Source organism: Oryctolagus cuniculus, chromosome 2 (genome assembly GCF_964237555.1).
Source record: "Oryctolagus cuniculus chromosome 2, mOryCun1.1, whole genome shotgun sequence".
NCBI classification, from domain to species: Eukaryota; Metazoa; Chordata; class Mammalia; order Lagomorpha; family Leporidae; genus Oryctolagus; species Oryctolagus cuniculus.
In genome coordinates this window covers 111,060,717-111,075,040 of record NC_091433.1, presented here as the reverse complement: position 1 = coordinate 111,075,040, position 14,324 = coordinate 111,060,717, and the positions used below count along the sequence as shown (strand labels likewise).

The 14,324-nt window shown below is 51.6% G+C and overlaps 1 protein-coding gene across 11 annotated transcripts in view; it reads left to right on the top strand.

Moving 5' to 3' along the window:
* The first annotated feature begins 678 nt into the window (after window positions 1-678).
* The window catches only part of FER1L5 (fer-1 like family member 5), a 59,303-nt gene continuing 45,657 nt past the window's right edge, over window positions 679-14,324 (top strand). For 5 of the 11 annotated variants that reach the window (XM_051835890.2, XM_051835912.2, XM_070068774.1 and 2 more), the window contains exons 1-8: window positions 680-885; window positions 8,094-8,146; window positions 8,683-8,774; window positions 9,665-9,770; window positions 11,208-11,262; window positions 11,721-11,830; window positions 12,813-12,941; window positions 13,947-14,009. In XM_051835890.2, the coding sequence (XP_051691850.2) occupies window positions 801-885; window positions 8,094-8,146; window positions 8,683-8,774; window positions 9,665-9,770; window positions 11,208-11,262; window positions 11,721-11,830; window positions 12,813-12,941; window positions 13,947-14,009 (693 nt within the window). In that variant the 5' untranslated portion in view covers window positions 680-800. Of the gene's footprint in view, window positions 1,007-8,093; window positions 8,147-8,682; window positions 8,775-9,664; window positions 9,771-11,207; window positions 11,263-11,720; window positions 11,831-12,812; window positions 12,942-13,946; window positions 14,010-14,324 lie in introns of all 11 variants that reach the window. The other 6 variants (XM_051835902.2, XM_051835900.2, XM_051835897.2 and 3 more) reach the window with 3 other exon arrangements.

Here is a 14,324-nt window from a genome sequence, read left to right as displayed (position 1 = left end):
CCACAATGGCTAGGACTGCACCAACTAGGAACCAGAAACTCAATCTAAGTCTCCCCATGCTGTTGGCAGAAACCCAACTACCTGAGCCATCACCTGCTGCCTCCCAGGGTATGCATTAGCAGGAAGCTGGAATCAAGAGTGGAACCAGGACTCGGACCCAGGCACTCTGATATGGGGTGTGAGCATCTCAATCCATAGCTTAACTACTAAGCCAAATGCCATCCCCTAGCGTGCATTAATAACAAGTTGATTTTCCATTGTTAAAATAGGGAGTCATATCTAAACTTAGGTTTCCTTGAGAAAGAAGAATGCCTCAATATTCTGTTTCCTCATTTGTAAGGACTTCCCCAAGACGTCATAGAGATAGTCCTGATTTCCTTATATTATTTCTTAAATGGTCTCATGTCTCTTGCTTTCCCATCTCAATTGTGTGACCTTGGCAATGATTCACTTTGGACAACTTGCTTGAATTAAGAGAAAATATTACCATTATGCCCGATCTTGAACTCAAAAGTATAGCAAGAATAGAAGAAAAAGAAAGAGGAAATGTCTAAGTAGCCAGATTGTTTGGTTTGTCCATGCCCAGTGACCTCAAGTCACTCACTTCTTATGTGCTGTGTTACTTCCTCCTTTCATTCCCATTGATTCCTCTCTAGAATCAAGAACCACCCCCGTTTGTGACATCCTCTCTATGGCCAAGTTCCACTCACTCCCATGAGCCCTAGGAGAAGCCTTGGACCAAGGAGCTCCAAGAAGGAAGCTGTAGCACTGGGGAGGGAAAGAGAGGAAGTATCTCGGAGATGCTGCGGCTTATTGTGGAGTCGGCCAAAATTGAGCCGCCCCTAAGCCCTCCACCCAAGCCCTGTGTGGCCGTCAACTTCAGAGGTGAGACCCAGGATCCTGAGTGGGAAGGAGCTGCTCTGAGAGGCAACATGTAATCAGTGAAAAGAATAAGTTGATGGGCATCCTGCCACGTGAAAGATGTTCTGTGTGCAGCAAAGATGAAGTGAGCACCGTCCAGTTCTTCCAAAACTTGGTCTTTTATTCGCTGCTGTTTCTCTTATTATGATTCCTCTGCCTCCCATCTTTTCCAAGGAATGGCTATGGGAAAAGAAGCAGATAACACTTCTTGACTCCTCCCAGGGACTAGGGCTGTGCCTTAAACTGAGGTTTGGGGGGCAGGGGAAGGTCTTGTTTCATAGGGTAGAGATGAGGATTTAAAAAGACTATTGGGGCCGGCGCCGCGGCTCACTAGGCTAATCCTCCGCCTAGCGGCGCCGGCACACCGGGTTCTAGTCCCGGTCGGGGCGCCGGATTCTGTCCTGGTTGCCCCTCTTCCAGGCCAGCTCTCTGCTGTGGCCAGGGAGTGCAGTGGAGGATGGCCCAGGTGCTTGGGCCCTGCACCCCATGGGAGACCAGGAAAAGCACCTGGCTCCTGGCTCCTGCCGGATCAGTGTGGTGCGCCGGCCGCGGCGGCCATTGGAGGGTGAACCAACGGCAAAGGAAGACCTTTCTCTCTGTCTCTCTCTCTCACTGTCCACTCTGCCTGTCGAAAAAAAAAAAAAAAGACTATTGGTGGGGCTGGCATTGTGATGCAGCGGGTTAAGCGGCCACCTGTGACGATGGCATCCCATATTGGAGTACTAATTTGAGCCCAGCTGCTCTGCTTCCAATCTAGCACCCTGCTAATATGCCCGGGAAGCAGCAGAAGATGGGGCCCCTGGCTTCACCTGGCCCAGCCCTAGCTGTTGCTGCCATTTAGGGAGTGAACCAGTGGATGGAAGATCGCTCTCCCTCACGCGCACTCTCTCTCTCTCTTTCTCCCTCTGTCACTCTTTCAAATAAATAAAATAAAAATCTTAAAAAAAAAAAAAAGACCACTCATGTCCAACCCTTAGTACAACTTCTAGTACTAATTCTCCTATAGTATTAATTACTTTGGGGTGATGTTTGCTCCTCACCACAACTCCATGAAGTAGACAGAGGCAAGTTTTTTTGTTTTTTGTTTGTTTGTTTGTTTGTTTTGTTTTTGTTTTTGTTTTTTTTTTTTGTAGGTAAGGAAAAAAGAAATCCAAGGTTGGGAAGGAGGGGAGTGAAAGAGGAGAAGGATTAAATATATTTAAATATCAAAGAGCTGGGAGTCAAAAGGCAAGAAGGTGTCGCTCCCCCTCTTCGTGGAGGAACGACACAAGACCCTGCGCTGTTCTTTCGTCTGCTCGGCCCTCCCCGGGTTTGCTGCTGGTTCTTCCCGGGTTTCGGCACCATTATGTCGCTCCCCCTCTTCGTGGAGGAACGACACAAGACCCTGCGCTGTTCTTTCGTCTGCTCGGCCCTCCCCGGGTTTGCTGCTGGTTCTTCCCGGGTTGGCTACTATCCCTTCCACCTCCGTGGAAGGGCAGTTCCCCCTGGCCGCATTCCCCACTTCCGCAGGGGAGCGGCACACCGCCGGCCGGCTCTCTGGGGGCTGCACGGGTTCCCTTAGATGTTCCCCATAGATGTTCCTGGTGCATGCCGTCTCTCTCCTCCTTTATAGTCCTCCTCCGCCAATCCCAACTCGGCTGAGTACGCTGCTCTCCAATCAGGAGCAAGTCCTACAGTTAATTGGTTGAACTGGAGGCAGCTGTGCGGAAGCTGTTTACTTCTCTCCCAGCGCCATATTGTGGGAGAGCAGATGCATAGAATAAGTCCTAATTCGAGTAACTTAGTCTAGTCCGGATTGCTCCCCACAGATCCCCCTTTCTTTTTATTTTTTGGCGTTGATACGCGCCTGTCTTCGGTGTCCCACGGCACACACTCTGCTCTACTTGCTAGCGTTGCCACAGGCTCTTACAAGTCCTATCAATCAGGAAAACCGAATCCGGGTCCTCTCTTCGCCATTGTGAGGAGGTTTTTAGGCGCTGATGCGTGCCTGTGTTCGGTGCCCTGCAGCGCATGCTCTACTCTGCTAGAACTGCCTGCAGGTGTTTACAAAACCTATCAGGCAAACCGAATCCAAGCCTTCTCATTGCCGTATTGTGGGGGAGACTTATTAGTGTTGGTTCGTGCCTATCTTCGGTGACCTGCAGCTCATACTCTGGTCGAGCTTTGCTGGCGCTTACCGCCTTAAATCACGCAGACCGAATCCAAGCCTCCTAATTGTTGCATTGTGGGGAAGCTTTACTGATGTTAATTCGTGCTTGTCTTCGATGACCTGCGGCTAGCCGCCCAGGTGCTCATCGCCTCACTAATCGGGCAGACCGAATCCAAGCCTTCTAATTGGCATGTTGAGGGGAGGCCTTATTTTTCTCTATTTCTCTATCTCCGGGCATTCCTACCTCTCCCATTTCACTTCTATCTTCCAGCATTCCCATTTCTCTTTTACTTCACTTCCAAACTTCTGTTTCTCTTATCCCTGCGGCTTTCCGGCACCTCGCCCCGCCGGCGGGTTCCCGGCTCTGCGCCGCTTCAGCCCGCGCGCCTCTCTCATCTGTGCAGCTTCCCGGCTTTGCGCGGCTCGGGTTCGCGCGCTCCGCGGTCTCCACGCTTAACCCTTTCGCGTCTGAACCACGGCCTACGCCAGCGTTCCCTATCTATTCACGCCCCGTGCTCTCTCTGCACGCGGCGGCTTCCGCGAGTAACACAGCGTAGCTTGCGTCTCCGCCACTAGGATTCAATCTAAGTTCCCCGGGCTAGCCTGGCGAATTCAACCCAGCGTACGTCTCCGCCCCACGATTTGGCTTCCCGTCCTTTGCTCCCCGGGCTAATCAGACGGATCCCAATCTGGCTTACGTCTCAGCTTCTGGTTTCAACTTTTCGCCCCCTATTCCCGGGCTAACTTGAGAATCCCAAAGTGGCTTTCGTCTCCGCCTTGGCCTGCCCCCCGCGGCTTCAATTTCCCTAACATTTTTCTCTACCCGGTATATTTCCCCCAGCTTTCCTCCAACAATACTCCTCCCTCATTTCTCCTGGCCTCTCCCCACAGTCTGCATCCGAGTCTGTTTGTTCTAGCTTTCACTTTCGCTTTCGACCTTAGAGATTTCTCCCAGCTTCCCCCCGTAGTCCGTATCCGAGTCTATGCCTAGGCTTTCAATAGCTTCTTCCGGCACCCTTTTCGTCCGGCTTTTCCCTAGGCTGTTTGCTAATCTCTCTCTCCGGTAATTTCCCAGTTCTTCCCGTTTCTTCCCTCCTAAATTTGCTATCCGTCCTAGGTTTCCTATCCGAGCTAGGTTTCCTATCCGAGTCACGGCACCATTATGTCGCTCCCCCTCTTCGTGGAGGAACGACACAAGACCCTGCGCGGTTCTTTCGTCTGCTCGGCCCTCCCCGGGTTTGCTGCTGGTTCTTCCCGGGTTTCGGCACCATTATGTCGCTCCCCCTCTTCGTGGAGGAACGACACAAGACCCTGCGCTGTTCTTTCGTCTGCTCGGCCCTCCCCGGGTTTGCTGCTGGTTCTTCCCGGGTTGGCTACTATCCCTTCCACCTCCGTGGAAGGGCAGTTCCCCCTGGCCGCATTCCCCACTTCCGCAGGGGAGCGGCACACCGCCGGCCGGCTCTCTGGGGGCTGCACGGGTTCCCTTAGATGTTCCCCATAGATGTTCCTGGTGCATGCCGTCTCTCTCCTCCTTTATAGTCCTCCTCCGCCAATCCCAACTCGGCTGAGTACGCTGCTCTCCAATCAGGAGCAAGTCCTACAGTTAATTGGTTGAACTGGAGGCAGCTGTGCGGAAGCTGTTTACTTCTCTCCCAGCGCCATATTGTGGGAGAGCAGATGCATAGAATAAGTCCTAATTCGAGTAACTTAGTCTAGTCCGGATTGCTCCCCACAAGAAGGGAAGTAAAAATGGTGGAGAGTAAAGGAGGTGGACACAGGCCAATGTGATTTTCCAGGAACAGTAAGGAGTGGGAGTGAGAAAACCCAAGGGAAAATAGGATATGAGGATACATACAGTCACCCTCTGTATTCCTGAGTTCCTCATTTGCAGATTCAAGAAAGCACAGATCAGAGATATTCAAGAAAAAAAATTAACTGTGCACTGAATATGTGAAGATTGTTTTTTCTAGAGTAGCAGCTGTTTATGTGGTATTTACCTGTGTTCGGTGTTTTAAGTCCTCTAGCAGCGACAGCAACCATGCAGGAGGATGTGCATAGGCTCTTGTACAAACACTGTACCCTTTTACATAAGGGACTGGAGCACCTGTGGATTTTGGTGTCCCCCAAGTGTCCAGGAGCCAATCCCTACTGAGAAATGGTTGTAGTTCCTACAAATTCCTCCTACACGAGGAAGGAATGAAATTCTTTTTTTCTGGTCTGTGAAACTGTTTTGGAACATGACAACACTCAAAGACTGAACATTTGGGACTTCAGAATCACGGGGTGATGGTGACTTATGTCTCCAGGTGCAGGTTTAAAGACGTGGGAGTTCAGTACATATTTGCCTTGACTGACTCATTTTATGGTTAGCCAGGCAAGGGACTTGCAGCTAACTGATTCCATGCCATCTTCCCCACCGCACTGTGGGCACCGTCTTTCTCCTTCTAGAAATCTCTCTTATAAAATGCAGAGCCCTGGGTTTTTACCCATAGATATATATACCCACAGATCCCTTTTTAAAAACAAGATGTATTTATTTGAAAAGCAGAATGACAGAGAGGGACCGAGACAGAAAGACAGATAGACAGCTTCTACTGGTTCATTTCCCACATGCCTGCAACAGCTGGGGTTAGCCCAGGCAGAAGCCAGGAGCTAAGAACCCCATTCGGGGGGGCCGGCCCTGTGGCGCAGGAGGTTAATCCTCCACCAGTGGTGCTGGCATCCCATATGGGCACTGGTTCTAGTCCTGGCTACTCCTCTTCCGATCCAGCTCTCTGCTGTGGCCTTGGAAAGCAGTAGAAGATGGCCCAAGTGCTTGGGCCCCTGCACCCATGTGGGAGACCTGGAAGAAACTCCTGTTTCCTGGCTTCAGATCAGCGCAGCTCTGGCTGTTGCAGCCATTTGGGGAGTGAACCAGAGGATAGAAACCCTTATCTCGCTGGCGCCCTGGCTCACTAGGCTAATCTTCTGCCTGCAGCGCCAGTACCCTGGGTTCTAGTCCCGGTTGGGGCACTGGTTCTGTCCCAGTTGCTCCTCTTCCAGTCCAGCTCTCTGCTGTGGCCCGGGGAAGGCAGTGGAGGATGGCCCAAGTGCTCTAGAGACGAGGGAGGAAGCATCTGACTCCTGGCGGCCATTTGGGGGGTGAACCAACGGAAAAAGGAAGACCTTTCTCTCTGTCTCTCTCACTGTCTAACTGCCTGTCAAAAAACAAAACAAAACAAAACAAAACAAAACAAAAAAAACAAAAAACACCTTATCTCTGTCTCTCCCTCTCACTGTAACTCCACCTCTCAAATTAAAAAAAAAAAAAAAAAAAAAGAACCCCGTTTGGGTATCCCAGATGTGTGGCAGGGACACAAGTACCTGAAACGTCCGTCACCTGCTGCTCCTCACGCCCATTAGCAGGAAGCTGGATCAGGAATGAAGGTGGAGGCAGGAACAACCCTAGGAACTCCAGCACCGGATCGGTCCCAAGCTGTGACTTAGCCTGCTGTGCCGCAGTGCCTGCCTCAGTATCCACACAGCCTTAAAACTGCATGTTTGTGGTTGATATGTTTCATTTCTTTTGTTTGTTCTTCCCAGTGTCTCCTCCATACACTATTCCCTACCCTGTACCCTTCTCACCGTCCATATGTGCGCGCACGCACACACACACACACACACACTTTCCCTGGAAACAAGCTCAAAGTAATTTAACAATTCATTTATTTTTTGAAAGATTTATTTATTTGAAAGAATTACAGAGAAAGAGAGAAAGAGAGAGAGAGAGAGAGAGAGAACTTCCATCCACTGGTTCACTCCCCAGAAGGCTGAAGCCAGGAGCCAGGAACTTCATCCAGGTCTCCCATGTGGGTGGCAGGGGCCCACATCTTCTTTCCCAGGCATATTAGCAGGGAGCTGGATGGAAAGTGGAGCAGCCGGGGCCAGTGCTGTGGCATAGCAGGTAAAGCTGCCACCTACAGTACCGGCATCCCATATGGGCTCTGGTTCGAGTCCTGGTTGCTCCACTTCTGATCCAGCTCTCCGCTATGGCCTGGGAAAGCAGTAGAGGATGGTCCAAGTCCTTGGGCCCCTGCCCCCGCATGGGAGACCAGGAAGAAGCTCCTGACTTCTGGCTTCAGATCGGTGCAGCTCCAGCTGTTGCAGCCAATTGGGGAGTGAACCAGTGGTTGGAAGACCTCTCTTTCTCTCTCTGCATCTCTTCTCTCTCTGTAACTTTGACTTTCAAATAAAAATAAATAAATCTTAAAAAAAAAAAAAGAAAGAAAGAAAGTGGAGAAGCCGGGACTTGAACAGCTGCCTAGATGGGATGCTGGTGCTGCAGACAGCAGCTTAACTTGCTGTGCAACAGTGCCAGCCCCTAACTGAACAATTTAGAGATGCTTTTGTAGTGCTAATGGTGTCTTTTGGTAAAGATATTTCTGGGGAGAGGAGATTTTAGCGGCTGGAGAGCTTTAAACTATTAGAGATGCTCGGGGTATCTTAGGTTACTCTAGGCTTTGCTCTGGTAATAAACTCTGAACAGCTCGGTGGCTTAACGATAAACTTTCCCTCGCACTCACACTGAGTCCTGCATGGGTAATAGTGCTGGTCAGGCAGCTGTCCTGTGTGACTCTCTCCAGTCCGGCTGTTGCCCCTTGTGGATGAGAAGTCACCCCAGCACCACCCTGCCAACTGTGGGGAGAGGAGAGAAGGAGAATGGAGAATCTCATGGGGGATTTTAGTGGTATTGGTTGTCAGGGGTTCCCACACACCATTGGCTAGAACGCCTCACACAGCCCCACGTGGCTGCAAGTCTCTGGGAACTATATATGACACAGGAAGAAAATGAAATGAACATGTAGCATTCTCTGTCACCCAGGGTGATGAGAAGTGAGACATTCTGAAATCCCCAGAGAAAAAGAGAAACGATTGATGCCTACACCTGAAGCTGTGTGAGCTCCCCTTGCCTTTCTTCACCCCACTCCAGCCCACCTGTTGAAATATTTCCTCCAACTCACGCCAGCCCCTGGTGTCTTTGCAGATACCAAGAAGAAAACTCGTGTGGTGGAAGGGAACGAGCCTATATGGAATGAGGTAACTCCAGGGCGAGCCCAGGAGAAGTCACAACCCCAGTAACAAAGGGACAGCAGTGGAGTTCAGGCAGGGGCTCCGAGGTCTGGGGAGCCCCAAACTTTTCTCAAGGCTGGAGCATTTGGCCCTGAGGAATGGTCTCTGGTCTGACAAGGCTATGAAGCCCACATCTGCCTACGGCTGTTCTTGGCTCTTCTCTTCCACTTGGGATGGACCATGACCTAACTCATCAGCTAGTGCAACTGGGTCAACCTGATGTTCCTAGAAGCCCAAAACAGAGACAAGGCTCCACGTGCAGGATTCTCTCTTATCTTCTGTCCACACCCATGCCATGCCTCAATCCCCTGAACTCCTTGGCACACTCATGATACTGCAGCTGAAGCCAGGGACGCCCCAGCAGGATGCCCCATGCCATCTCTTCAGGAGGATCCTCAATCTTAGAGAGACACGATGTCCACTCATTCCCCGCAATTTTCTCCCTTCCTGGAAAGCATGGGCAGGGCCGAGGGAGGATGCTCACCTCTTGGTGTCCCCCACAGACCCTTATCTGGCACCTCCGGAACCGCCCCTTGGAAAATGACTCCTTCCTGCAAGTTGTCCTTCTGGACATGGGCTCAAAGAAGAAAGAAAGGTGAGAGACAGGAGGCTCCTAACTCTCTGCCCAAGGCAGCTGCACAGGGTACATGTATCTCTTGTCTCTAATCTGTAGCTCATTCAGATGCATGGCCAGAACCCACTCCAGCTGGCTTAAAAAAAAAAAAAAAAAGAGCCGGCGCCGCAGCTCACTAGGCTAATCCTCTGCCTTGCGGCGCCGGCACACCGGGTTCTAGTCCTGGTCGGGGCGCCGGATTCTGTCCCGGTTGCCCCTCTTCCAGGCCAGCTCTCTGCTGTGGCCAGGGAGTGCAGTGGAGGATGGCCCAGGTGCTTGGGCCCTGCACCCCATGGGAGACCAGGAGAAGTACCTGGCTCCTGCCATCGGATCAGCGCGGTACACCGGCAGCAGCGCGCTGGCTACGGCGGCCATTGGAGGGTGAACCAACGGCAAAGGAAGACCTTTCTCTCTGTCTCTCTCTCTCACTATCCACTCTGCCTGTCAAAAAAATTAAAAAAAAAAAGATTAAAAATTAGGGTAGCAAGACTGGGAGTGCAAACTAGCTAGGATGAGGAACTGGAGAGCTCAGGATTCTGTGCTGTCTCTGCTGAACCCTGGCTTCCCATCGTAGCCCATCCCAGTGCCTGGCTGAGACTAATGTCTCGCTGAGGCTGAGCTATGGCATTCGACATCAAAATCACCAGAACGCAGAGTCTGATCGGCCCAGTTTCAGTCAGGTGCTCTCCCCTGGTCCAGTCGGCTGTTCCTTGCCCAGGAAGCCCAAAGCCAGTTTCCCCAGAGTTGAGAGCCCTGTGACCTCTGGTGGGTTCCCCCACTCACTGCATTCTTCTTTAGTTTCTGTGGGCAATACAACCTCTGTAGATAACATCCTTGCCTCAGGATCTCATACCTGCGCCTCGTCTCCCCAGGTTCATTGGCCTGGCCACAGTCCTGCTGGAGCCATTGGTGAAACGAACTGAGGTCCTGTATGTGAAGGGCCTGATCCTGCTCAACCATTCCATGAAGCCCACAGATGTGAGTCAGGCCCGCACTAGGCAGCTGGAAGAGTGGGGGCAGCTGGGGAAGCTGAGCTTCTCCACTCCAGGGGGACAGGCCCAGTGTCCCACCCCACTCCACAAGAGCACTTCCTGCACTGGTCCTGGGTGGTCGCCATCACACAGCACTCACCTCCCGGCTCCCCCATTATACCATTCATTGGCTCATCCATCTCGTTAGTTGGGTTAATTGGCCTTCCTCTGGGAGTCAGCCATTGTGCTGGGCACTGGGATACAGAATGCAGTGGAGCCCACAGGGTGTTTGAGTGGCACCACTCACAGTGGCAGTTGCTCTAGTACACTCTGTACAGTTCTCAGTAGCATCGGGCCTCCGAGGTAAGGAGGGAGTAATTAATTCCTCTTGGGAGGTAATGAAGGCTTTTGGCCTGGGGAAGCAAAAGTGGGCTAATAGAAGCCCAGCATCCTACATGATTGACTGGTGGTAGATGTTTGGCTTTTACCAGTTGATCCTATGTTGAAAGTTAGGACAAAAATTAGAGCAGCTGTCAGTTATTAATTGAGTTGTGGCCATTTGGGGCTGATTATTATTTTTGGCTTCCTGGATTGTTGCTAGAGACAGCATTCTGGCTTTCTTCAAGTCTGACATGGAGCAGACTTGTGTCCTGGGATGGTTACTGTGGATAATGGGCTAGACCCCTGGGCTGGTTGCTACAGATTGTAGGTTCTAGGTCTATTTTCCTATATGGTTCAGCCATTGTCTGTTCATATATTCCATCTCTTGGATGAATCTTCAGGAAGTAGACAGAAGATGAAGACAAATCCAGGCAGGGACATAAAATGCATGGAGAATATGGCCAGTTTCAGGAAGGGTGGGTGGCTTGCCCTGCTGGCACATGGTGGGGGGTGAGAGAGCTGAGGCTGGGTGGGCCGCCTGGGGCTTATGGTCTGTGCTGGTGAGTTATGACTTTGGCCAGATTGTTTCAGGCACTTAGAGAGTATGTGTGGGCAATCCCAGGGAAGGCTGGATGAGGGACACAATTGCTTGTAGGTAGGTGGTCAGTTATGGAGTGTTTGCAGGAAGTCCCACATGAAGTCAGAAGATGTTGGGCCAGGGGGAAGAGCTGTTAGCACCACGGTTCTGGACTAGTCCCAAGTTATCCCTCCCTCCCTCCCCAGCCCCACTGCATCCCCTTCTGCCCCTACCACTGTGATGTGGCTCCTTTATTTTCCAAATCCCCTCCAATGCACCCCATGGTTTTCTGCTCACCAGTTTATAACCCTTCTCCCAGACTGCACATTCACCCATGTTGTGGCTGGCACCTATACCATGGCCAGTATCTCTCTCTCACACACACATACCTGTCAGGAGCACTGGACTTGAACCCAGCCAGTCTGGATGCTGTTTGAGTGCTGTAACTTGGCCAAGTAGCACAGTTCCCTTGCCTTTCCTTTGCAGTGTACTGTCACCCTCCAGGTGGCCCAGATGACCAGCCAGGATATTGAGAAGACATGTATGTCATTCCCTGGGGTTTACCCCTGGCCTTCTCCAAGCATAGCTGAGTGGGTTCTGTGGGCCCTTCAAGATTCATCCCTTGAGTGTGAACAGGTCAGGGTACCTGGAAGCTACAGGGATCTAGAGGCCAGATATCCAGACAGCTAGCTGAGGCCATTTGTCATTCCGGTGTATCCACTTGTCTTCTCTAGACATACGGCCCAGCCTCCAATGGGCTGCAGAGGGAGACAAGGATGGCTACTTCCAGGAGCCCTCACAGGTCCAGGGATTGAGTTAGTGAGGGTGGGAGGGAGCCATGGGAATGTTCTGGGGAGAGCATATGACCCTATTAGAGCGTCTTGGCCATGGTTTTTAGTTAGGAGCTGCTCACTGGGGACAGAATGATGACCTGGGGAATATGCCTCAAAACCTCATGCGCCCCAGCCTCTGGGCCCACCCTGGATTGTGTTTCCCCAGGGGATGAAGACCTCCTGGGCATAACTGCAAGAGAAGCGGCCAGGCAGAAGCTGATGGCTCTCAGCCCCACCCTGCACAGGGTTCAATGCTCAAAGCCTCAGCACTTTCAGGTGAGGACTCTCTAGTGTTGAAAGTCATGGGACCAGCCTGACAACCTCCCTGTGTTCCTAGGATATCCCCTCTCCACAAGGTTACAGTAGAAGGTCAGAGCTCAGACCCAGCTTCAGGTTCCAGATTCTTATTGCACTGTTTCCATGAGAATTCAGGAAGCCCCATCCCATGCCTATCAACTTCCCTCTGATCTCTAACCTGTGGCCTGACATTTCCACCATGTTTTTGATGCTCCCTGGCCTGTCACATACCCAGAAGCTGTGAGTCACCCCTGACTGCCCCTCTTCCTCCATCCAGTCAATGGCAAGTCCCAGCTCTTCATAGCACCCGACTGCCCCCAGTGCTCCATTGCCACTTCCATTCCTTGGCCTCAGCCTCCACCTTTGCTTTCCCAGACCACACTGATAGCCTCCTCCTGAGCTGCACGCCAACAGCTCTCTCCTGTCCATTCTCTAGCCAAGGTGGTCTTTCAGAGATGCTGTTCTCATGGAGTCATGTGCCTGCTTATAAAGCTCCAGTGTTCTCAGCACAAAACGCAGCTCTTAATCTTTTTTTCTGAAACGTACTTTTTCATTTGAGAGACAAAGATCTTCCGTCTGCTGATTGACTCCCAAACACCCACAACAGCCAGGGGTGGGCCAGGCTGAAGCCAAGAGGCTAGAAATCCATCTGGGTCTCCTGTGTGGGTGGCAAGAACTCAAGTATTTGAGCCATCACTTGATGACTCCCAGGATGTGTATTTTCAGGAAGCAAAGCTGGAACTCAAACCTATAGGCACTCGGATATGGGATGCAGGTGTCCCAAGGGGCATCCTAACCACTGTACCAAATGCTGGCCCCCAAACCCAGCTCCTCGCAGTGATGACCCAAGCCTGCCTCTGTAAGCCCAACTCCTTGTCACAACAATTTTGTTCTTGAGAGTCCAGTGCTGGCTGGAGAAGGGGGGCCCAAGGTCAGTTCTCCCATGTGTTCTTCTCTGTAGGTTCGGGTGAAGGTGTATGAAGCCCGACAGCTCATGGGCAACAACATCAGGCCAGTGGTGAAGGTGATCATTGGAAGTCAGCAGCACCACACACGGATCAAGATGGGAAACAACCCTTTCTTCAATGAGGTGGGCTGAAGAGGGCATGTTGGACATAGCAGCCTGCCAAGGGCTGAGAATTCCTGCAAGGAGGCAGCAAGCTTGATTCTTGACCGGAGTGTCTTCAAGTACTTGTTCTACCAGCATCTACTGAGCTCCGGGCACTGTAGTTGGCACTGTGAAGCCTGTAGTTGAGGGGCTAGTGTCTAGTCGGGTACACAGCACCTGAACCCATAAACAATTACAATGGGGGAAGCCTGCAGCTGACAGAGGTCTGGGAATAATACTAATGGAGCTGTGAAATGCAGTCCATGTTGCATACATCTCATCACTGCAGGAGCCCCAGATTCTCGCACTGTGTCAGATACGTAGTTGGTGCTCCATACTTATCGAATAACAGTGCAGTGGAGGCTTGGAGGAGGAAGTGAGCAATGAGGCTGCAGGTAGTGGAGAGGACTCAGAAACGGCTCCGTCAACCTTGAAGGAAGAATCTACCAGGGAAAGATGGGTAGGATGGGGGAAGATAATTCAGGAAAAAGGAACAGTGTTTTTAAAGTCTAGGCTTGAGGGAAGAACTTCAGATATGATGTGGTGGGAGGGGAGTGGCTGGAAGGGAACCCTGAGGACCCATTGTGGACGGTACTCAGGAGCTATGCCGGGCGTAAGCAGGAGAGTGGCAGGGCTAGGTTGTATTTGGGAAAGGAGGTTCTGATTTTTGCAGGGAGAGGAGGCGGAGTGGACTGATAGGGCAAACTAGAAGGAGGTGATGACTCCAGTCTCCATCATGGGACAGCTAGGCCTTGAGCTGCTAGGTCCTCTGGAGAGCCATTTCCCCTCCTTTTCACCTGGGCAGAAACCCCCCCCCCCCTCCAGGATCCTTCGAGGCTTCTGCCCCTGCATATGCATAGGGTCACAGTACAGTGAAAGTCATTGAAACGGGCAAAACTGGGAGGGAGAGGACATTATTTACCAAGTCCTTGGGTGAAGCGGTAGAAAAAGCACCTTTTACCCTTACCCCAATTCTCTCTGCTGCAGATCTTCTTCCAGAATTTCTATGAGGTTCCTTCAAAATTCTTCGATGAGATCATTTCAATCCAGGTGAGGAACGAAGCCGGTCCCTGGCAAGATGGGTCCGTTTTCTTGTCTCACCTCAACCCTGGGAAGCATTTCAAGCCCCAGCCTCCATCCTTAGAGCCAGGGTCACTTCTGACTGCAAGGCAGCATCACCATCAGCTTCTTCTCTCCCTCTGGCAGCCTCATTCCTTCAACACATATCTGGATTGCCACCTGCCGGCCTCCTCCTCCTGTGTGGCAGGATTCTCGTGCCACTGAAGGCCCTCAGAATGAAATACTCCATTTGCTACCAGAGGGAGCCAGTAACAGCGATGACCATATGTTTATCAAGTGACCTCT